We start from the raw sequence: 25,518 nt of genomic DNA, 5'->3' as shown, positions 1-25,518 counted from the left end.
AACTGCTTGTGTAAGGCACAAAGGTGGACACATGCGTTACTGACTGGCTAAATCTGTGAATTCTTTATCTTGAAGAAATCCTTCGATTTTTCTGAAAGTGTAATAATTTGTTTGTTTGTACACGTAAATCACATCTACCGATTTCTCCCCCACTCGCATGATTCATTTGTGGTGAGTGTTTCTGCCTTTTTTTCCTTGGAGTGTCTTAGTCGACAGAGTAATGGTGTCTTGGGTTAGCAAAAATAAATTTTGAACGATGAAAGTTCGAATGGAAAAGCTGGGGAACCGTTACATGTTCAGAGACTAGACTTGATAGCCATTACCGCCAATACACATGAGTAACCAAAAAAGAGAATTGTTACTTGGTACGTAAATGAACCAAATTATAATGGTGTGACTGCTTTCTGCCTTTCATTACTGTACGTAAACGCAAGGTTTAGGCTTACACGTCTCAAATCTAAAGGAACTAACACAAGTTCACACGAATTTCACGATTAAGCTCGCGCATTCGCTACTTGAGAGATCCCCCAAGAAAAATGAGTGAACGTAGGACAATGACTCTTTATGGAAACATTTTTAAAGATATGCGGTAAAGACGTAACGGATAAACCACTGAGAGAAACGCATTTTAATTTCCACATTATAGGGTAAAATTTCCTAACTGGGTACCATCGTCATGTTCCACGTTACAAAAGCTACTCAATATGACGATTATCTGCATCCACGACAGCTGGGAACCGCACTAGAGACACCGTTTTAAAATTGTTCCCAGTCATTTTCAAACGTTGGAGCACGTAATGTTCAGCTGTTCGTGAAACAGTTCGTGCACCATGTGAAAATCGCACATTGCGTCCAGCATTCTCAGCCATGCCCACAACAACTTCTTCAACTCCCTCTGACGCAATTGAACGTCGGTCTCCCTCAGGAGTAATTCCCAGTAATTCGAACTTTCGAATCGCGTTCTTCAACCTCGATGCGGAAGTAGGAACTCTCCGTATTCCTTCAATGCATCGATACTCGCAAAGCGCTGCAACACTATTGCTCTTGTTTTGATAAAACAACTTTACAAGTAAAGCCCTGCTCACATTGTCCCACCCATGCCTACTGCAACTTGAATGCACACAATTCAACACTGCGTCGCCGTACGAATGTCCGTCCCAACGGATAGTCATCATACTAACACTACTAGCAATGCACATCCTGCAGTGCACAGTATTAAGATAATTCCTATTCTGTTTGGTACCTACACAGTAAATAGTCTTCTGTCTATCATGGCTCAAGTAGCGAAAGTTGCATTATAAACATACTATATACTGGAGGGGAAATCACAAAGAAAGCAAGACTGTGTTTCGATTCTCCACATACCTGAATTGTCTTTGTCTATTATCCTGAAGATGGCTTCCAAGCTTGATTTGTTTCTATACAGCGTTTCAGCCACCGTTGTCTCGGTCTGAAAAGAAAAGTAAGAACATGACAAAATTAGTAAGCAAGAAAATGAACTTCATAGTGAATATTATGACAGTACTGTTTTGAATGGCTATCATCTTATTTATAGAGTAAAATTAGTGCTCTGATTAAGGAAGTCAGTCCAATGCATCCGAATAAAATTACTTATGTCTTTGTTAATCAATTTAATGACGGAATTATTTCCATTTCTCAGTAAAGGATCTTCCAGATTTGAGCTTGTTACGAGAGCCCATTTCTATCAACAGAACCCTGTTCCGCTGTGCTTTGTTTCATATATTTCATCATTAGGTTGAGATTTCGTAGATAGACTGTTAAGCGGAAAGCATAGGTTTATCAATTTCAGGGACGAAAGTAACTTTCGCTTCACGTAACTCTACCAAGTAACATACGTCGATTAAGTTTTCCAAGTAGAAAGAACTGCTACAGTGAAGTAGAGAAAGCAACCTAAAAGGAAATACGCAGTGAGCCAATAAGAGGAACAGAAATAACAAATACTATAATTACACGGAAGTCACCGCGATTCATGATGGTCCACTAAACGTTAAAACAGCGGGACATGATTCATAATAGGGTGTGTGATCACCAGGGACGGATATGCATACTCAGAACCGTGCTCCCACGCTGGCCACGAGGTTGGTAAGGAGCTATTATGGTGGTTGTTGTTGTTGTGGTCTTCAGTCCTGAGACTGGTTTGACGCAGCTCTCCATGCTACTCTATCCTGTGCAAGCTTCTTCATCTCCCAGTACCTACTGAAACCTACATCCTTCTGAATCTGCTTATTGTATTCATCTCTTGGTCTCCCTCTACAATTTTTACCCTCCACGCTGCTCTCCAATATTAAATTGGTGATCCCTTGATACCTCAGAACACGTTCTACCAACCGATCCCTTCTTCTAGTCAAGTTGTACCACAAACTGCTCTTCTGCCTAATTCTATTCAATACCTCCTCATTAGTTATGTGATCTATCCAGCTAATCTTCAGTATTCTTCTGTAGCACCACATTTCGATAGCTTCTATTCTCTTCTTGTCTAAACTATTTATCGTCCTTGTTTCACTTCCATACACAGCTGCACTCCATACAAATACTTTCAGAAACGACTTCCTGACACTTAAATCTATACTCGATGTTAACAAATTTCTCTTCTTTTGAGATGCTTTCCATTGCCAGTCTACATCTTATATCCTCTCTACTTCGGCCATCATCAGTTTTTTGCTCCCCAAATAGCCAAACTCATCTACTACTTTAAGTGTCTCATCTCCTAATCAAATTCCCTCAGCATCACCCGACTTAATTCGACTACATTCCATTATCCTCGTTTTGCTTTTGTTAATATTCATCTTATATCCTCCTTTCACCTCACTGTCCATTCCGTTCAACTGCTGTTCCAGGTCCTTTGCTGTCTCTGACAGAATTACAATGTCATCGACAAACTTCAAACTTTTTATTTCTTCTCCATGAATTTTAATACCTATTCCGAATTTTTTTTGTTTCTATTAATGCTTGCTCAATATACAGATTGAATAACATCGGGGAGAGGCTACAATCCTGTCTCATTCCCTTCCCAACCGCTGCTTACCTTTCAAGCCCCGCCACTTTTATGACTGCCATCTGGTTTCTGTACAAATTGTAAATAGCCTTTCGCTCCCTGTATTTTACCCCTGCCACCTTCAGAATTTGAAAGAGAGTATTCCAGTCAACATTGTCAAAAGCTTTCTCTAAGTCTACAATTGCTAGATACGTAGGTTTGCCTTTCCTTAATCTACCTTCTAAGATAAGTCGTAGAGTCAGTATTGCCTCACGTGTCCAATATTTCTACGGAATCCAAACTGATCTTCCCCGAGATCGGCTTCCACCAGTTTTTTCCATTCGTCTGTAAAGAATTCGCGTTAGTATTCTGCTGCCGTGACTTATTAAGCTCATAGTTCGGTAATTTTCACATCTGTCAAGACCTGCTTTCTTGCTATTATGGTAGAGCATTCTATTCCTCCATCAGCGCTTTACAAGTGCTGCGTGGTCGTCGGCACTCGTGGACGTGTTGCAATGACTCCCCAACGCATCCCACACTTGCCAGATAGGATTTAAGTCGGTAAATCTGGCGAACAGACAGCTCAGCCTATTCGCGGAATATCCTCACGTTCTACGAGCTCCTCGAAATGCGTAGTTCGATGCGAGCACGCACCATCAGCCACAAAAATGAAATTAGGACAGAATGCACTCCTGAAAAGACGCAGGTGAGGAAGGAGTACAGTGTCACGACAACACTGAGCGGAAAGTGTAACGTGTTCAGAGATCTGCGGACCAGTACGGCCATGTAACTCGGAGACTCACCGTAACATCTGGTCCACCAAAAGTATCACGTTCGACAATGCTTCTGAGTCAGTTTTGCTGGTCCACGTGTTATAGTAGGATGAGGTATAGTGTTGCGTGGACGTACTGACCTACAAATCTATGAACGCAGCACACTCACTAGTCAACATTATTTTGACACTACAACTTTCTCTTGTGAGTCTTTCCAGCGGTGTTTTATGGATGACAATACACGATCGCATCCAACAGCGCGTATGGAGGATTTCTTGGAATGAGAGGATATTCGGCGAATTGATTGGTAGGCCTGCCTCGACTTGAACATCACCCGGCACGTGTGGGATGCGTTGGGGAGACGTGCGTCCACATGCACCAACCAATATCCAGGTGGAGGAATGGAACACCCTACACAAGAACGCCTTACCAACTTTCAGCAAGGGAGCACGTTCCAGAGCATTCACAGCTGTCTGTGGTGATCAAAAACACTAATAACATCTGTATCTCGCGTTTTGTAACGTTCAGGGCTCCATGAGTAATCAAGCTCACTTCAGTATAATTATTGCGTTTGAATAAAGGTTTCATTTCTGTTCGCCTCTCAGCATATTTCAGTTCCCTTCTGTACCATAATGTAGCACTTCATTCTACGCATGGTCCAAGTTCCATCGAGCTATATTACTTGGTAATGACACGTCACGCGGAATTTAGTATTTAAGTTTGTTTGCGTACCCATCATCCGCAGCAAGAACAGAAATACTTGTTTTGTTAACAAAACCTCCTTTTCTTGCTGCAGGGAAAGGCGGTTTTATTTACACAACAAGTATTAGTAATTAAGTTTATGCATGCAAGTGTACTGCCTTGTCATAAAGGCAATCTGTTTTTACGAAGAAGTGTGCGCAGTCGGCAAAAACTGGTGTGTACACCAGCTAGTAATCTGTAGCTGATACACTAATTATAGTTGTTTGCCATCCGTGTAACGGTAGGTCACTGTGATTTAGCGATTCTCGTTATTGGCTGGTAAAGCGCAAGTCCAAGTTCCATAAAGGCTACTCGTAAAGTATGTTAGAGAGTCACAGCAGTGTGCTAGAACATTTGCTTACTCAAGTAATTGCGAATCGCTATTGGCGGTGACAGAATTGCAATTCATTAACTGAAGTAGACTAGTGAAATGATTTAATCCGGCTAGAAATTCGATAAAATTCGAGGAGAGTGAAAGATGGATGGAACAGTTTTATTGAAGTACAGATGAATGTAGTGATGTGTAAAAGAAAATCTTTCTGGTCTTGGCAGACCATGTTCTCAGATCAGACTAAACGAAATAGGTATTGAAACTGTAACTATTTGACAAGTGAACAGCCGACTGTATTCACTAGGAGCGTCCCAAGTAGGCCAGTATTTCTATGCGAACAGAGACGAAGCCAGTAGTTCATTAGGCTTAGATGCCTAAGACACAAGCCACAATTGTTTAGGCTTAGATGCATATGTCACAAGCTACAAAATTTAGAATTAATGGAACATGAGGAACGTCATAAGTGTTTTAATTAAGAGAGTCAGAGATTCCGAGGCAAGGAGAAGGAATGATAACCTCTGTGATTTTCGTTAGTTTTCGGCTAGTCTCTTTAACATCCTGTTAGGAATGAGCAGAAAGTTAGCTTATGGCCACTAAGGAAATAAAGTTAATTGCAAAATGGATCATAAGTACTTCCGTCATACGCAGATGCACCAGATGGTGATACGGATTCGAATCATGAGCAGACAATGACTTCGGTTAAGCATAAAGGGAAAGAGATAGGGTGAAAATTATGGACACAAGTGGCCGCATGTGACAAAGTGGGATGCTAGAGTATAAAAGAAGGTACGAAGAGTTCTGCAGTCTGGGACTTTCAAAAGAAAATTATGAGGAACACTGTACAAGAAAATTAAATAATCATTCTTTCAAAATCCGTAATTTTCTCCCACCACGAAGTTTGAAATTTGGCACAAATGGGTCACAAAATTTCCTCTGTAATGGTGCAAAAGCCATTTGGCGCCCTGCTACGTCATCCTAGGGCACGATGACGCTTCAAACAGCAAGGTGTCGACACATGCATAATAATAATAATAATAATAATAATAATAATAATAAAGAAAAAAGAAGCCAGGGTCCAGAATTTCAAGTGAGCTGTAAGGTGCGTTAATTAGACACATTGCCACCAAATTGGACTACAATTCTTTCCTACGCCACCGTGGACGTGCCACATAATGAGAAGGTCGTCACATTCCATCGTACTCACATTTCACCCCTTCCCCTGACGCTTCTGTGATGGGGGTCGAACCGCCACAACTGGCGTTGAAATACACAATTTTCTTATGGGTGGAGCACCGCGGCTCAGAAGCGACAAGAAAAGACCTCAGGGAATAGCATGAAGAGAGTCAGTGAAATCACCCCTTTCAGCAGGAAAGGGGTTATTTGATAACGTTCGACACGGATACAACAACTGGGTGTTTCATCCATACTTTAAGGACGCTGCAGCCTCACTAAATGTGATGTAATGCGTCTGGAGTGTACGAGGGGTGCAACATAAACATTACCGTGAATAAAGAAACACAGAGTCCCTTTAAGATACTCCAGTTCGGCCAACCTTCGTTGCCATCCACCACCTTTGTCTAGAGCGTTACAAACGTACAGTGTGACGATTATTGAACTACATGAAATAAAATCGTCGTAACTCCTGAACTGTTTGCATTAGGAAGTTCAAACTGCATGGCTGGCCGCGGAGAATGATTGGAATTAGTATGCGCATGGTTTGGTTTAGCCTTCTTTCATTTGGATGGGTTCCTCAACAAGCAAAATTGGCGGATTTTGGAGAATGTGAATCTGCATTTCGTGATCGAGAGGTCTCTTCATCCTCAACGGTTGATTGTGTGGTGTACAATGTCCAGTCACGGAATAATCGGTGCGATAATTCCTTGATGGCACAGTGACTATTTAATGGTACGTAAAGATTTCGGAAGATAATTTCATCCCCATTGCCCAAAGTGATCCTGATTTCTGCAAGATATGATTCATGCATGACGGAGCTCGACCCCATCGAAGAACGAGAGTGTTTGATATCCTGGAGGAGCACTTTGGCGATCGCATTCTGGCTCTGATGTAACCAGAGGCTGCTGGCATTGGCCTCCATTGGTCGCCATATTCTCCGGATCTGAACACAGGTGCCTCCTTTTTGTGCGACTATTAGTCTGCGCCACATCACCGCCAATGATGGCAGGCATATCGAACACGTCATAACTTAAATCCGATATAGTTACATGTTGAATAAAGTGTGTCCACGCCGTAGTTTCTAAGCAATTTACGTTTCTTTTTCACATAGTTCAATAAATGTCACCCTGTACCCGCCAGAAACTGTGTGAACACACATCCAGCCTTAGGGCTGCTCTAGCGCCTGAAGGCAGGCAAACCTCATCTAACGGTGTCAAAGGGATTGCCTAACCCTGAATGGATAGGAAAATCGCGAGGCTGAATGTTTCTGACAGGTAACGAGCTCAGCAAAGATGCTTGGGTGGCTCCGAGGGTTCTGCCGAACTGGGGTGTACCCACTCGTGATTACACTACAGGACGGCGCGAAAATGGAAGGATGATGAAGCATAAAACACTTTTCTTCTTAGGATCACATTCAAATTTCATCGATTGGTTTTGAACGGTCCCTAGAGTTTCCATCCTGTATACCGGAGCAAAAACTGCGGATAAGATCCCATTCAATAGATTCCAGCCTAACGATGAGATGAAACACCGAGGATCTGGCAGCAATATGGAACGTTGTCAAGGACATCGTCCTGCTGCTCATCGCACTGCGAACTGTCGTTGTCGAGCGTGAAATGTGTGGGAATCAACGTCTCAGGGAAAGGGGTGGTTTCCTTCACGCCATTTATGGCACCCCCTGAGGCCTTTTCGTATCGATTCTGAGCGGCGGTGTATATAAAATGTTATCCTCCGCCACTCACAAGAAAAACGCGTAATTTCAATGTTGGGTGTCGTGGTTCTGGCCTCCACCGTACTGACGTGAACAGAAGCGATGAAATGTGGGTAAGGCAAGGTGTGACGTCCTCCCCATCGTGTGGCACGTCCGTGGTGGCGTTGGGCAGACATTTCGTGGCTTCTGGTGTCCACGTGATGGACAAGGGTTCAGCGGAAAGTGGGGAACGGTCGCTCGCGAAATGGAAAATACAGTGAAAATCTGATGAAGCTTTGCACAGATGCATTGTGCACTGCGTCTAGTACGCCCTTCAATCGCATCACGTCCCTCGTTTCATTCTGAGGTCACAGTGAGAATGTAAAGATGGCTAGAAATTAGCGTCTCCAGCCAAGTATGAGGCCCTGGTGAAAGATTTCGCCTGAAGCTATGCAATCCACAGAACATAACTGTCATGTGGATCGTTCTACACGACAATTCTCGGCCGCACTCTGCAGGGACAATTAAGATGCTCCTGCAGCGTTTTCGATTGGAAGTGTTTGATCACCCGCAGCCCGTAATTGGCTACCCCTGAGGTGCTTCTCTGCGCAAATGAAGCGCTGGATATGAAGACAATATTTTGACACACTCAAGGAGCTGCAGTCCAGAGTACAAAATGGTCAAAAAGCATTGGCGGCTGTCTTCTATAATCAGGGAATTGAAAAGTTGTACATTACTACTACAGATAGCTAAGTCTGAGCGGCGACTGTGGAGAGGAGTAGCTGGAAGGTGTAGTTAACCATTACTGTGGTTTCCATTTCGCGACCTATCGTTTCTGACTTTCAGAACAGCTCTCGTAATTAACCCACCTAACAGCTCACATAAACTTCTGGTCTGTTTCTGAAGCGTCATGGAGCCCGTGAGTAACATCACAGGGCGCCATGCCTGTGCACCATTACAGAGGAAGTTGTAGGCACCTTCGTGCCGAATTTTATACTTATGTTTCGGAGCGAAAGACAATTATCGGAACGAAAGGCAAATATGCAGTTTCGAAAAGTCACCGTTTAATTTCGTTGCGCATTGTAAATCCGCTAATACTGAAAACAGTATCAGCACAGTAAATGTCCTAATACGAAAAATGTTCATGGGTACCACTTTCAGCTGAAGAAGGAAGAGTAAACAGATAAAAAGAATTCCTCGATATCGTTTGTAAGACGAAATACTTTCCACGTACAGGAAGAGATAATGTATGGTACGTTAGTGATCCTTAGTGTAATCTGAGAGTGCTCTCAAACAGTGGAAGAGGTCTGTGGTCTCCTTTATATACAGAGGAGTGAATGGTTTCTTAAATTAATTTTATGTCCAACACTTAAGGGACAAGGGACAAATCTTTTGAAATTTATGTAAAATGAAACCAAAATGCAGTCATAAGCCAGGGGGTGAGAAAGGGTGCTACTTATCTCTGAATCTCTTTAATACATTTATTGACGTAGTTATAAAAATCTGGATAAGCGACAAACAATTTTATAATTACTAATACAATTGTAAATAGTGTCGTATTTTATGAGGGCCACACTTTATTCACACTCAACAACACGACCTGGTAGCCATTACAAAGCAGCAGCAACCTAGAGAAACCCTTCAATAAATCTTAAGTGCTGGTTCACGAGGGTGATCTAATCTGTTTAAAGATTGTAATTCACAACTGTTTAACTGAGCAGGTCAGCAAATTTAACTTTTTAGCTATGATTATTATCCTACGATCATGCTTAAGACTTGAGAAGAAAAGTTCCAGCTGCCGTGTGGCTAATGAGATGCAATACGAAAAGACACATAGTTGAAAACAATATGATGCCAATCGCTCTGATGTTCCTTGGTTGTGAGAATTGGTCTCCGATCAGAAATAAGAAGCCAGCTACTGGAGAAGTAAATGAAGTTTCTGAATAGATCCGCGGGCTATTCAAATACTGAAAAATATATAATATGAAGAAAAACACTTGTAGGATCGTCTTTTACAAACGGAAGACAAAGGGTCTGCAAGAAGATGTGCATTATAAAAACCGACTGGTCAGCGATGTGGACACCGGAGAAGAGATGGGTGTGTGACCATGAAATTTATAATCGAATGGAACGAAATGCATGATCCAGCATGAAACTGATTGAGAACATATTTCTTACAGAAAGAATATAGACAACCGCATGACGGATTCGATAGTTTTCAGTTATCCATCAAGCAAATGACATAGGTTCATCTACACTACGTAATTAATCTGCTATTCACAGTAAAGTGCCTGGCAGAGGGTTTAATGAACCACATTCAAGTTGGCTGTCTACCGTTCCACTCTCGAACGGTGCGCGGGAGAAACGAGCACTTGAATTTTTCTGTGTGACCCCTGAATTCCCTTATTTTATGGTGATGATCATTTCTCCCTATGTAGGTGTATGTCGACAGAATGTTTTCGCAATCGGAGGGGAAAACTTGTGATTGAAATTTCATGAGAAGATCCAGTCGTAACAAAAAATGCCTTTGTTTTAATGATTGCTACTCCAATTCACGTATCATGTCTGTGGCACTATCTCCCATATTTCACGATAATACAAAACGAGCTTCCCCTCCTTGAACTTTCTCGATGTCATCCGTCAGTCCCACCTGATGCGGATCCCACACCGCACAGAAATACTGCAGAATACGGACAAGCGTGGTGCAAGCAGTCTCTTTAGTAGACCTGTTGCACCTTCTAAGTGTTCTGCCAATGAATCGCAGTCCTTGATTTGCTCTACCCACAACATTATCTACGTGATCTTTCCAACCCTAGGTTACTTGTAATTGTAATCCCTAAGTATTCAGATGAATTTACAGCCTTCAGATTTGTGTGACTTATCAATTAGTCGAAATTTAGCAGATATCTTTTAGTACTCATTTGAATAATTTCACACTTTTCTTTACCCAGGATCAACTATCACTTTTAGCACCATACAGATATCTAATTCATTTTTCAGTTAGTTTTGGTCATCTGATGACATTAAAAGACTGTAAATGACAGCATCATCGGCAAACAACCTAAGACGGCAACTTAGATTGTATCCTACATATGTCGTTAATATAGATCAGGAGCAATAGAGGGCCTGTAAAACTTCCTTGGGGAACGCCGGACATTACTTCTGTTTTACTCGATGACTTTCAGTCTATTACTACGAACTGTTACTTTTCTGACAGGAAATCACGAATCGAGTTGCACAACTGAGGCAGTTTGATTAGAAAACGCTTCTGAGGAACGGTGTCGAAAGCCTTCCGGAATTCTAAAAATATGGAATCAAGTTGACATTCCCTGTCGATAGCACCCATTACAAGTTACGAAGATTGTACATCGGAAAGCATAAATGTTAACCCAGAAGCGGCTGTTATTCATGAACTCTTTCGGAAACCTGTTAATAAGGTAAGTAAAGTAAAAAATTAGTGTGCCGTTATTGTGAATTTTTGCGAATAGCACCACTGAGATATGTTAATTAATTCTCATTTATTACGACTTTTCATCTACTCAATAGGTTTTATTTCATGACAGGCTAAATTTCGATCTGTCAATTTCGTCTTGTAACGTATAGTTAAATGTTTGCCTACGATTTCACAAAAAGGAACTTAACTAAATATTTCAATGAGATACATTTAAAAGCAATAGACTACATCATAAGAGTGCGTACTTTTGTGCAATGTACAGCTACGTTTTGGTGAAATACTGTGTACACAAATGATTTTTCCGCTGTCACAGGACTGCGATGCAGGATACCGAAATACACTACCAGCCATTAAAATTGCTACACCAACAAGAAATGCAAATGATAAACGGGTATTCATTGGACAAATATATTATAGTAGAACTGACATGTGATTATATTTTCACGCAATTTGGGTGCATAGATTCTGAGAAATCAGTAGCCAGAACAACCACCTCTGGCCGTAATAATGACCTTGATACGCCTGGACATTGAGTCAAACAGAGCTTGGATGGCGTGTACAGGTACAGCTGCCCATGAAGCTTCAACACGATACCACAGTTCGTCAAGAGTAGTGACTGGCGTATTGTGATGAGCCAGTTGCTCGGCCACCATTGACCACACGTTTTTAATTGGTGACAGGTCTGGAGAATGTGCTGGCCAGGGCAGCAGTCGAACATTTTCTGTATCCGGAAAGGCCCGTACAGGACCTGCAACATGCGGCCGTGCATTATCGTGCTGATATATAGTGTTTCGGAGGGATCGAATGAAAGGTAGAGCCACGGAGCGTAACACATTTGAAATGTAACGTCCACTGTTCAAAGTGCTGTCAATGCGAACAAGAGGTGACCGAGACGTGTAATCAATGGCACCCCATACCATCGCGCCGGGTGATACGCCAGTATGGAGATGTCGAATACACGCTTTATGATGTATCATGCAGCGTAACTTGCTGTGACAGTGCGAGAGAGAGAGAGAGTGAGAGAGAGAGAGTGAGAGAGACAAAGATATTGTTTATTACTCTGTGGCGGTCAGCGCTCACATAATTATTTTTAGGAGATAGAGCTTTTGTTCTCCTTAAGAGTAAAAATTTTACTAGAAGAGAGCCATACTTGCGATGTAAAAATCGACGCCATTGCGAGGTTTGGATTCACATTGTAAAATATATGTGTATATGGAAGGAAATCAGTTAATAGAACAATAAAATATTGTTCATTTCAAGAAGGTGGGTGTTATTATAGACCCAGCGATATACTTCTATTGTGATTTACTAATAAACACCAGCTTGAGAACAGTTCCGACGGGAGCGTTCAGTTCTAGTGAAATAGTTCGATGTTTTCTTCGGCAAAGAAGTCACTTCATGGATCATTCAAATCAACAACTGTACCTGGACATTTCTCAGAACTGAAAGCAATCTGATTGCTATGCAACAGAGCCCCGAAGAATATTTCTCTGTACATTGGTTACCACTTTCAGCTCAACACGGTATCTGCAGCATCTGGAGCAGATTTCTACGACAGCGTACGCGTGTAATCGCTACCAGTTTCACACATCGCCCTGTGTACGCTGTATGTATTTACCTCCAACAGTGAACATACAGTTACTCACACACATAGAAAGACAATACAAGGTGGTGTGGGGAAACATTTCAGTATAAAGGTCCTGTAGAGCTGAACAGTAAATAGCCGAGTAGTAGTAGTGGTAAAAAAAAATTTTTTTCTTTTTTTTCAAAGGAGTCTTTATATATGTCTACCGTTAGACAGGACATGATCCTGATACAACACTGATAGTGAACCTGCAATATAACTATGTTAGTAATTTAGTAATTAATGTTTCATTGTGTGTGTATATGTCTAGTTTTATAGAGTAACTACATTATGGTCCTTTGTAAGTTTTATGCTAACGGAACGTCCGGAAGTATCTTGTGAAGAGAACGAGTACGCCGTCCCAGCAGCCGAGCAGAAACTTCGAAAAGGCCAGAACATTTGAATTACTAGCTTTCTTGAGCATTTATGCATTGTAGTGACCTTGCACGTATTAATATTCCAAGTATAAATAGTGTTGCTACATTACTTTTACTAGAATTCCAGTATTTCAGTAGATATAGTAAGACAATATTTGGTGTGTTATCTATGTTCTGTGTTTGTGTCACATTGTAAAGTGTACATTAACAGCATTAGGACATTAACGTTTTTTGCGTGTGTAAAATTTAATAGTCACTTTCGTAGGACTTACTTAGCGGAGAAACTGTCAATTGCTTATTTACATGGTGATAACTAGATCTATGTTCAAAGCCAATAAGCAAGCACGCATCACAATGCCACAAAATGAATTGAATAGTGTGAATGCATCGTCAACTAGTGCCACAGGATTTAATACCGTCGTAGTTAGCAATATGTCGATTACGGCTGAGCAACCAGCAGTAATTAATGCGCTCACGCCGTCGACACAAACGGTTGCTAGTGCCGACATTCATAAGTCGAAAGAAGTCCAAAGAAATACACAGCAACCAACAAACAACATGAATTTCACCTCTGACACAGACACGTGCGAAAACGAAATGACTGTACCGAAAATTGTGTCGGTACAATCCTCATTAAGCCAAGTGCAATCGTCAATTGCTGAGAATACCGATTTGTTATCCCAGCTGATGTCAAGTTTGACTGTTATAACGCAAGGGATTAAAGCAATGGAAACCACACTATCCACGTTTGCAAACGATATGAATCGTAGATTCCAGGCATTGGAGAGTGCGCAATTTAATTTGGCTCAGGAGCAATCTGATAAACTAAAAGAAATAAATGATAAGATTACTGAAAAATTCCAGAGTTTGGAAACAAAGCAGCGTCACTTGATTGCCAGTCAGGCACAACTCATAGTTACACAAGAACAACAGTATCAGGAATTAACAAACAAATACAAAGACATCTTATGCCGTCAAGATAGACTAAATCATCAAGTGCAAGAAGTTATTCATGTACAGAACACTATTGCGCAGGACGTGAATACAATTAAGCACGATAGCGAGCAAGCTGTCGTTGAGCTTACTCGGAGGACAGATACTATCAGTCTCGAAGGCGAGAAACACATAGAGAAACTTTACAATGAACATAAGGTCGCATTCTCTAAGGACATTGAAGATTGGGCGAAGGAGCAAACCGAGACAGAGCGAAATTATGTTGACAAAACCTTGAAAGAAACGGTTTCTAACGTGCAAGTTAACAACGTAACTGCACAAGAACAACTTAAAGCAGAAGTTAAAGAGATTAAGGAGAATATAGGAGATGAATTTCCTGCCTGGAAAGCAAAGATAGAAAATACATTAAAAGCATGCCAGCAGGATCTAGTTAATACTAGAGGGGCACATACTACTTGCAGTTTATCAAAAGCAGACATTATTCCTGATGAAACCAGTGAAACCGAATCCATGCAACAATATCCATGTATTGGGGCATATTCACGTAATCAACCAGAAACAAATTATCGAGATTATCATTCACCGCGAAGTAGCCATCAGAATAAACCTGTGACTGTGAATGAAGAAAAAATGCTTAAATATCGTCAATTCCAGATATTTATTCTCGAAAGGAAGTCGATCAATCCCGTGGTATTTATCAAGCAATTTAAAGGGATATTGCCGTGAATGTGGACTGAGCAACAAAAAATTATGTACGTTGCTGGAATCAGACATGGAGATGGATCGATGTGGGCGTCAGAAGCATCTGATTAGTGTCAAGATTATGACCAATTTGAACGAGCTTTCTTGCACAAATACTGGAATAAGGGAGTACAAGAAAGACTACGTAAGGAAGTTTTTGACCCACAACCTTTTTCTTTCAAAAATGGATCTTTAAGAAAGTATTTCGAGAAGTATATAAATAAAAGCATGAACCAATCCCGACGCAGGATATAATTCAAATATTAAAGGGCAAACTTCCACTTGAAGTTAAGGAAAAACTTCTACATGTGCCTGAACAACATGTGGAAGATTTTTCTAGCCACATTGGATTCAATAGAAATTCTGTTCGAAGAATCACGTGTGCGCTATAACCAACCAAGTTACCAACCTAACAAATACAATTGTAACAACAAACAGTATGGAAACAAACCTTTTGCACACAATTCACCAAACCCACAGGTTAATTATTTCCAGACAAACGTGAAATTTGGTAACGAAAATCCCGACCAGTGTAATCATGACCAACAATGTGAACAAACATATAAACGGAAATGGAGGAAGAATAATAAGAAGAGGAAAGGATACTGTCAAGAAGGGAATTATCAGCAAAAACGCCGATATCAGCAACCAACCCAAGAATATCACAACCAACCACAAACTTCAGGTTGGGTACCAAATGCTAATGCAAATGAATGGAGAAATCAACCACGAATAATAACTGACGTAACGGAGCAGACATCTACTAATAATGGACAATCGTCAAACTAAACTCGACTGTCAGAAGCCCCGACGGTGCAGACGAGGAAGTTTTGAGGGGCGAAAATTCAAGCGTCAATTTTTTTCGGTACAATGATGGCAGATTATTAATAGAAGAACTTCAGCAGGATGTGATGTCTTGTCAAAAGGAACATATCACTGAACCTGTTCCGAAAATTCAAGCGGCAACTGAAGGCATTACTGTGCCAGTTACTTTAGATACGGGAGCAGCAGTAAATGTCGTTTCTGAGACGTTATTTCGAAGAGTACTTCAGAAAGCAAATCCACCGATTTTTCCTGTTCAGTGTTGTAGAATTGTAGGTCCTACTGGTCATAAGTCTTCTCAGGTTAATGTGCAGACTCAACTCCAGATATAAGAAATGTAGCTATAAATTGCACGTTCCTTGTAATAGAAAAATTGGTTGAGGACTGTATCCTGGCTATAGATGAATTTAGACAGAGAAATTGGTATATCGATTTTTCTCTAGGCCATGCCAGTTTTACAATAATGGATCAGAAACATCAAGTGAATCTTCTCAGGGAATATAGTACCCATGGAAAGTATTGTCAGGGACGAAAGCTGCAAATAAAGTGGATACATAGCAAACCTGCACGGTATTACGAAATTAATTACTTGCAACCAGTCTTAAACCCTGAAGATATGGTATATGAAAAGGTGCAAGAGCCTGAATATTTGCAACACCTCCAAAGAAAACAATTATATGAGCTTCTACAGGAATATCATGAAGTCTTTCTAGAAAGACCTGGTGTAATCGAGGGATACGCATGCCATTTAGATGTGATACCACACCAAGTTTTCAGCCGTATTTTTTATCCAGTACCGTGGCTCCAACGAAAGGCAGTTGATGCGGAAATCTACCAGATGCTTGAATAGGATCTGATCGAACCTTCGACGAGTCCATATTGTAGTCCGCTTCACGTTGTCTCGAAAAGGGGAGGAAAAGTTCGTCTCCTGCTAGACGCGCGGCAGATAAATATGATTATCGTGCCCGTGCGAACTCATCCGGAAAATATCGATGAGCTAATTCAAAAGTTCGAGGGGATAAAATACTTAACAAATATTGATCTGAGAAGTTCATTTTGGCAGGTGGCTCTAGACGAACCATCAAAAAAGTACACCGCGTTTGTACATGCAGGTAGAAGCTATCAATTTAAGGTTTTACCTTTCGGGCTAAACGTGACCTGAGGAGTTCTTATAATTGCTCTAGATTACGCATTGGGACCTGCACTTCGAAGCAATTCAACTTTGCTTGTGGACAACATGCTCATAGCTACGACCACATGGAAGGAGCACGTTGATTTATTGAGAAGAGTGTTATAACGTTTCAAGGAAGCAGGCATAACCGCAAATCTGCAAAGGTCCCATTTTGCTCGAGTTAAAATCCAATTTTTGGGTCATCTTATAGATGGAAAAGGCATCTTACCGGACTCCGAGAAACTACAGGCAATCAAAAACTTTGCAGTTCCAACAACAAAAAGGCAATTAAATGGCTTCCTCGGAGTTGTCTCTTTTTTCAGGCGTTTCATTCACGACCACTCTATTAATGCATAACCGTTGTAGAGCTTGTTGCGCAAATATACTCCGTGGGTGTGGACGCAACAATGTCAGAATGCATTTGAAGCAATAAAACATGCCTTAGTCAATTCACAAATATTATATGATCCAGGTATGAGCCAAGAATTCGGTTTAATAGCAGATGCTTCGGAAATTGGAATAGGTTCATGCCCCTTCCAAGTAAAGATGATAGATAGAAAATCAACTTTCTGTCCAGTAGCTTTTGCTAGCCGACTCTTAACTGCTTGTGAAAGAACATATACGACTACCGAAGGGGAAGCATTGGCCGTAGTCTGGTCATTTAAGAAATTTTACTATTACTTATACGGAGCGAAGACAACAGTATACTGTGACCACAAAGCTTTAAGTTTTTTGCAATCATGTAAATTATTACATCCAAGATTAGCAAGATGGACGCTTCCACTCCAAGAGTTTCAATTTGAAATTAAATACATAAGCGGACAGGATAATTTCATCGCGGATGCACTGTCTAGAATGCCAGATGGAGATTTGTCAACTATCAACATCACGGACAATCCGTCCGAAATTAATGTTCATATAATGACTGATAGAATATATACGAAACATTTTCTTGACATGTGTAAGAACATGGAAAAACTACAGAATGAAGATCCTCGTTGGCATTCAATAAAGGAAACCTTAGCAAAGACTGGAAACTATGATCTGAAGAGACTGTACAAAGTTGAGGACGACGTCTTATTCTTCAAAGGGCATCTTGATTCAGATAATTGGAAGGTGTGTATTCCCGAGAAGAATGAGAATGACTTAATTTTGCACACGCACATCACTTGGGGACATTTTGGAGTATTAAAGTGTGCTCGGAAGATTCAAGCATATTGCTACTTCCCAAATATTCGCAGGAAAGTACACAGACAGCTACGGAAATGTAACATTTGTCAGCTAGCCAAACCAGGAAATTTTTGTGTGAAAGATTTCCTACATCCTATTATACCCACTAAACCGCTGTCAATCATTTCGGTCGACGTCTGTGGTCCTCTACCATCATCAAGGGGAGGATGCAAATATATTGTAGCTTTTCTTGATATATTCACTAAGTATGTCAAACTTTATCCATTAAAATCAGCTACTGCTGCATCCATAGCCAACAAGCTGGTCATGGATTATATAGTCAAGGTAGGCAAACCAGAGGCTATTCTTTCTGACAATGGGTCAATGTTCACTGGATTTCCTTGGAGGCAAACATTAACCAGTTGTGGTATAAAACAAATTCTAACATCAATGTACCACCTTTCGGCGAATCCCGTGGAACGAAGTTTTCGCGAATTAAACCGGTTCATGAGAACATATTGCCCCAACTACCAACCAAAATGGATCGATTATCTTCACGATTTTCAGGAAATTGTAAACAATATGCCACATACTACGACAGAATACACCCCATACGAACTGATGTTTGGAAAACAGGAACAGATGGACTGGATTCGACCAATTCCTAAAGTATCTATTAACAAAATAGACCTACAAAATAAAGTACGACAATCCTTACTCAATATAATGGACAAGGCAAGAAAACGGAAAATATATTTTGACAATCGATTTGGAAAAATAAAAACATATAAAGTGAAGGACCAAGTTTTAGTAAAAACTCATCCTAAGGCTTCACGTATGCAGAAGAAGAACACAAAAAGGCAATTATTGTATAAAGGACCATTTGTGATTACCAAAATACCCCATCCAGGAACCTATGTTTTGAAGGATGTGAAGAATGGAAAGGTCAAAGGAATGTATCCTCATCACTTGTTAAAGCAATTTCATGATGACTGAAGATTCTGAAGATTGAAGATACTATTCTTATCAAATAATATTGATTAGACAATTTCCATTAAACCTATGAATCATACTTAGGATAGTTTCTTTCTTTTTGCAATTTAATAGTTAGTTTTTCTTTTCAGGCATAATGTACGAGAGATATGCAGACATTATGTATTTGTTTTCCACTGTAAAGATAAGTTTTCTTTTCAGTATGCAGAGAATTTAGCTATAGTATGAATGATTTCTTTTAAATTTTTTTTATTTAGTTGATAGTAACTTCAATCAGGTTTCACAATGCATAATGACCATGGGTTAGTGACTCAAATGAATCTGGTCTATGGTAAGATACTTTTTCTTATGTCAATTTCACAATGTCAGTGTATGTTTGTATTTGCTTTTTTACTCGCTGATCTGAAGTCATGCTGTTCGGAAGTGGTAACCCATTCCCAGTTTTTTTTTTTTTTTTTTTTTTTTTTTTAGAAAAAGGACGCCTATTACTTTGTTTCAATCTTTTGTGATGGACATTGTCTTTATAATTGTACTACTGTTGTATCATACCTGTGTATGTAAATTATGTTATGTCAATTGTTGCTCGCGAAGTTACCAACTGAGCGAATGCCTTTCAGTTATAAGCAAGCACATCAACAAGTGTTAAAGTCCATCTGAAAGATGACGAGCATAAGTTGACACCGCAGCACCAGTTGGATTTGCATATAGTGCATTCTATGGTTGTTGATAGAAATGAAGAACACCTTACGACTTCCGAATATTTCGAATTCAGGACAGAGAATTAGAAAGAACTTTAGATTAGATTCTATTTCAGCTCAGCATAGATCAAACACCTTTTCCACGGAACTTACACTGACTCTTATTTTCATGTTAACCATATCCGGAAAACCATAATACCCACGAGGAGACGGTGAAATGGGAATAGAATTCAATCAGTTACCCGGAGATGATAGAAGGGAATCGTAGATGGACGTAAACCAACGCGTCGACGGTTCACCTCAAGACACAGGAGATTAACAGTGTTGTGTTTCTTTTGTGAACAGTGTTTAAATTCATTCAATAAAAAAACCGTTATGTGAATATTATTTTCCATTGTTGTTCAATTAATTTTCTTTGCAAATGAGAAATACGAGGATGGTAAATCTACCTCGAGGTTTTCCTTGGTTTTCCTTTGTGGGGCTTGGCCGAATGGCTAGATTACCCATTTGAGACATCAAAAGGCGAGTGACAGAAGCTTAGAGTGATGATGAAAAAGGTTTCTGATCACAGCTGATGCCATCTTCGATAGATGAATAAAAGCAAGCATGTAAGCTATGCATATAAGCTGCATCAGGAACTTTCAAGCAGCACAGACTTTTTCAGCAGTATATGCACCCAAATCTATAATTTCCATTTATATAGTCATTCACTAATACCAAAATATCATACGAAATATAGTGGACATTAACACTCTAGTGGACATTAATACAGCGTCATAAACAATCACTGATATAGTATTGTGTGAATGCTCGTGTTTGTTTTTGCCCAAAAACGTTCGTCCACAAGAGGGGCATATATGATGTATCATGCAGCGTAACTTGCTGTGACAGTGCGAGAGAGAGAGAGAGAGAGAGAGAGAGAGAGAGAGAGAGAGAGAGAGAGAGAGAGAAAGATATGGTTTATTACTCTGTGGCGGTCAGCGCTCACATAATTATTCTTAGGAGATAGAGCTTTTGTTCTTCTTAAGAGTAAAAATTTACTAGAAGAGAGCCATTCTTGTGATGTAAAAATCGACGCCATTGCGAGAGTTGGATTCACATTGTAAAATATATGTGTATATGGAAGGAAATCAGTTAATAGAACAATAAAATATTGTTCATTTCAAGAAGGTACGTGTTATTATAGACCCAGCGATATACTTCTATTGTGATTTATTAATAAACACCAGCTTGAGAACAGTTACGACGGGAGCGTTCAGTTCTAGTGAAATAGTTCGATGTTTTCTTCGGAAAACAAGTCACTTCATGGATCATTCAAATCCACAATAGTACCTGGACATTTCTCAGAACTGAAAGCACTCTGATTGCTATGCAACAGAGCCCCGAAGAATATTTCTCCGTACTTTGGTTACCACTTTCAGCTCAACACGGTATCTGCAGCATCTGGAGCAAATTTCCACAACAGCGGAAGCGTGTAATCGCTATCAGTTTCACACATCGCCCTGTGTACGCTGTGTGTATTTACCCACAACAGTGAACATACAGTTACTCACACACATAGAAAGACAATACAAAGTGGTGTTGGGAAACATTTCAGTATAAAGATCCTGTAGAGCTAAACAGTAAGTAGCCAAGTAGTAGTAGTGGTAAACAAAAAAATTTTTCTTTCTTTTTTTGTTTTTTTCAAAGGAGTCTTTATAGCTTCCAATGTGCGTTCACCGCCATGTCGCCAAACACAGATGCGACCATCATGATGCTGTAAACAGAACCTGCACTCATCCGCAAAAATGACGTTTTGCCATTCGTGCACTCAGGTTCGTCGTTGAGTACACCACCACAGGCGCTCCTGTCTGTGATGCAGCGTCAAGGGTAACCGCAGCCATGGTCTCCGAGCTGATAGTCCATGCTGCTGCAAACGTCGTCGAACTGTTCGTGCAGATGGTTGTTGTCTTGCAAACCGATTCCCTATTCTGCTAACAGTCATTGGATCTCGACCAACGCGAGCGGCAATGACGCGATACGATAATTTGCAATCGCAATAGGCTACAATTCGACCTTTATCAAAGTCGGAAAAGTGATGGTACTCATCTCTCCTCCTTACACGAGGCATCACAACAACGTTTCACCAGGCAACGCCAGTCAACTGCTGTTTGTGTATGAGAAATCGGTTGGATACTTTCCTCATGTCAGCACGTTGTAGGTGTCGCCACCGGCGCCAACCTTGTGTGGATGCTCTAAAAAGCTAATCATGTGCATATCCCAGTATCTTCTTCCTGTCAGTTAGATTTCGCGTCTATAGCACGTCATCTTCGTAGTGTAACAATTCTAATGGCCAGTAGTGTATGTAGCAAAGACTCCACTATCTGCTCAGAAGTATGCTGACATCGGCATGTAAGGTCGACTTGACCAGTAGATGTCATGAGAGGCAGACCCGGAACAATAAGACGAGGAGAAGAGAGTTGCGTTATCAGTAGAAAAGCAGTGAAAGCAGACTGTGTCGGAGGGAAAGCTCCTTGACTTCGAACGTGGACTACTCACTGGCTGTCACCCGCGTAACAAATTCGTCATGAATACTTCAACCATTCTAAAGCCACTCAAGTCGGCAGTTGGTGATGTGATAGTGAGGCGCAAACGAGAAGGAATAGCCGCAGACCTCATGTACTAGAGAACAGGGACCCCTCCCCACATGAGCTCTGCGAAAGTTCGTTGTACAAAAAAAAAAAAAAAAAGCGGCACCGACCGGCCGCCGTGTCATCCTTTGCCCACAGGGGTCACAGAATGCGGTTATGGAGGGGTACGTGGTCAGCACACGGCTGCCCCCGCCGTATGTCGGCTTACGAGACTGGAGTCGCTACTTCTAGATCAAGTAGCTCCTCAGTTTGCCTCACATGGGCTGGGTGCATTCCGCTTGACAACAGCGCTCGTCAGACTGGATGGTCACCCATCCAAGTGCTAGCCCAGCCTGACAGCGCCTACCTTCGGTGATCTCACGGGAACCTGTGCTACCACCGCGGCGAGGCCGTTGGCGAGGTGGTTATAAAAATCCAATGAAATCAGCGGAATGAATCATTCGCGTGCTCAGTTCCCAAGTGAAGGTTGCAAAAGGAACTGCATTCAATGGTCCTTCGTAGTCTGATACCTTGCGAAAGGCAGCAAATAATATTGCACTTCATCATTGAGTCTGCTGAGTCATTTAATTCAGTGTGTGTGCAAGGCATGTATAATGTTGCAGTCTGTCCTCTCCTGTTTTAGGAGTGAGTTTCGTGCCACGACTCGGTCCCATTCATTCAGATTACCATGGACACGACCAAAATGTTTTATTTCAACATTCTCTGCATCGAAATTTACCCTGTGACCTAAATGATCGTCGTTAATATACTGAAGTCGCCTCTGTTTTCTAAATTAACAGCAGCTATATTCTTAAGGCTGCATGCATACGATCCTGGTTTCAGGAACACTCACGCACGCAATAGCGCTTCGACTGGCTTGCTAAACCACTCGATCGTAGTCTCTCAAAAAATGTCTGGTGCTACCTGGAACAGAGGTTGAAACATATCAGTCAACATCCTTATAGTTTTGTAGCTCTACGGAATGAAATGATGACTGTGGCTTCAGGTAGATGTGGACTACTTCAAGAAACTTAAATCGGGGACATTATCAGGGCTAGAAGGGGTGTTTCGTATTGGCGTGGTGCTTCCTGGATGTGTTTATTTATTTGTCGAGTGTGCTTATTTGCGGGGCAAAGACCACGAAAAGAAGGGGTGGTGACTAAGCAGTATAAGGTCTCACTGAACTTCTGCACTGGTGGTTTGGAATCACATGTATCGCAATTGAGAAGACGTTTCGTGAAATTCTTGACAGAGTAATTCAAGCGTGGGAGGATGGGGAAATATTAGCTACAAATATGAAACGACTAAGAACGGTAGAAGACTTTACTAAAGTGAAAAACAGCCTAAAGAATAGTCTGTCAAAGTCGCAACGTTGTTTATCTGTGCAGGTAAGAATTAAAAATTTTCGACAGTGACAAATATCAGCAGCATCAGTTAATTTGTAGGAGTACTGTCCAACATCTCCGTACTTACACTGTCTCTGAAGTGAAGTATGTACGTGCAGGTTGGAGGTGTATACCTCTTACTTGTTGGAGTCGACATAAGTTTGCGGATGTCTCTTGATTCACTCATAATATGAAAGCACCTAAAAATGAAGTTGCCTTCGTAGAAATCGTAATTGTGTATAACATCAAACCAATTCACCTGATGTAAATGTATTTCCCTTTCGTCAGTATTAAGCAGCTGACAGCGATTTAACTTTCGTCAACATGAGAGAAATTAAAGTGTACAGTCATTTCAGTAACGTTATCAAAGAAGACTTTTATCTCCCTCCTCATGAATTTTTTATTGTTCATGAATTTAGACTTTCTGGCCTGTTCCCGCTTGTCCGATTCTGTCAAGAGTTACCGAATGAAGTGGTATAGGGGATTGGTTTTCATTTGTTTCAGATGAGATATGGTTGAGCTCACATAACACGTGACATTAAGCATAAAAAAAACTCATCAGCTGTTGAACAACACTGGTGTTTGGTGCTCCGCTTCCGTCTCAGATTCACGAATTATCAGGAAACTAATTTTGCTTACGAAGCGTTACTACTAAGTTTTACTGCGTGACTGCATAGTTGCTAAAGTGTCTATGTGCATTTCGTGCGTGTTATTTATCATCTAGCTACTAAAATACAGATAAAATACGCCACAGCCACAGTATCGGTTTCCCTAAAGTTAAATACTATTTATATTTTTTCTTAATCACTGGATTTATGATTTAACAATCCCGTTTCTAGGGTGTTTTTATTGTTATTGCATTCTTCAGCTTGAAGTCTCTTTTGACGTTGTTCTCTACTCTACTTCATCCCGTATAATTGTTTCATCTCAGTATTACTATTGCATACTACATCCACCTGAAACTAATCGTTGTAGTCAAGTTTTGGTTTCCCTGTACACCTTCTTGCTCCCCCTCCCCCCAACCCCCCCCTCCCCCAATACTTCCTTCCATATGGAAATTTACCATCCCTCCATGCCTTGGGATGTGCCCTATCGCCCGATGTGCCCTTTTAGTGAGGTTGTGCCGCAAGTTTCTATTCTCCCCTAGGCATATATCTTTGTGGACCAAGTCTATCCTTAACTGCAGTTCGTTTCTTCTAGGAACGATAGCATCTACCAGCAGGAAGAGTCAACGTGTCACGCAACTCGCATTGTACGTGTGTGGTTCGAAGAGCACCAGAATGAGTTGACCTTACTCCTCTGCCTACCAGACTCCGTGGATTTAAACTCAATCGAAAATCTTTGGGACCACCTCAATAGGGTCGTTTAATCCTTGACATAGAAACCTAGCACGCTGGCCGCGGCACTGGAGTCAAAATGACCCTACATTCCTGTCGGTACTTTCCACAACCTCACTGATTCCATACCTGCACGTCTAGGCGGTTATTCAGTTTTTTAATAGGCAGTGTATTACCCACAGATTGCATTGTTGACCTATCATATTATCAGATTTTACATACACATCATTAAATTTTTTTTGGGCTTCATAAGTCTTCTGATTGGTTTCATGTGGCCCGGCACGAGTTCTTCTCTTGTGCCGCTCTCTTCGTATCCGAGAAGCACTTGCACCATACGCCCGCAGTTATTTGTTACATATATCCCAAATTTCTGTCGAACCCTGGAAGTCTGGCCGTCTACAGCAGCTTCAAGTACCACAGAAACTATTTCCTTATATCTTAAGACACGTTTCCCAACCCGTCCCGTCTAGTCAGAGTTCT

At 41.0% G+C, this 25,518-nt stretch overlaps 1 protein-coding gene across 1 annotated transcript in view; it reads right to left on the bottom strand.

Moving 5' to 3' along the window:
* Positions 1 to 25,518, bottom strand: part of LOC124606437 (serine/threonine-protein phosphatase rdgC) — a 1,241,896-nt gene that overhangs the window by 64,417 nt on the left and 1,151,961 nt on the right. The window contains exon 13 of the mRNA XM_047138419.1: positions 1,366 to 1,450. Coding sequence (XP_046994375.1) covers positions 1,366 to 1,450 — 85 coding nt within the window. The remainder of the gene's footprint in view (positions 1 to 1,365; positions 1,451 to 25,518) is intronic.

Source organism: Schistocerca americana, chromosome 3, assembly GCF_021461395.2.
Source record: "Schistocerca americana isolate TAMUIC-IGC-003095 chromosome 3, iqSchAmer2.1, whole genome shotgun sequence".
NCBI classification, from domain to species: domain Eukaryota; kingdom Metazoa; phylum Arthropoda; class Insecta; order Orthoptera; family Acrididae; genus Schistocerca; species Schistocerca americana.
Note: the sequence above shows the minus strand (reverse complement) of the source record. Positions and strands in the feature narration are given on the sequence as shown.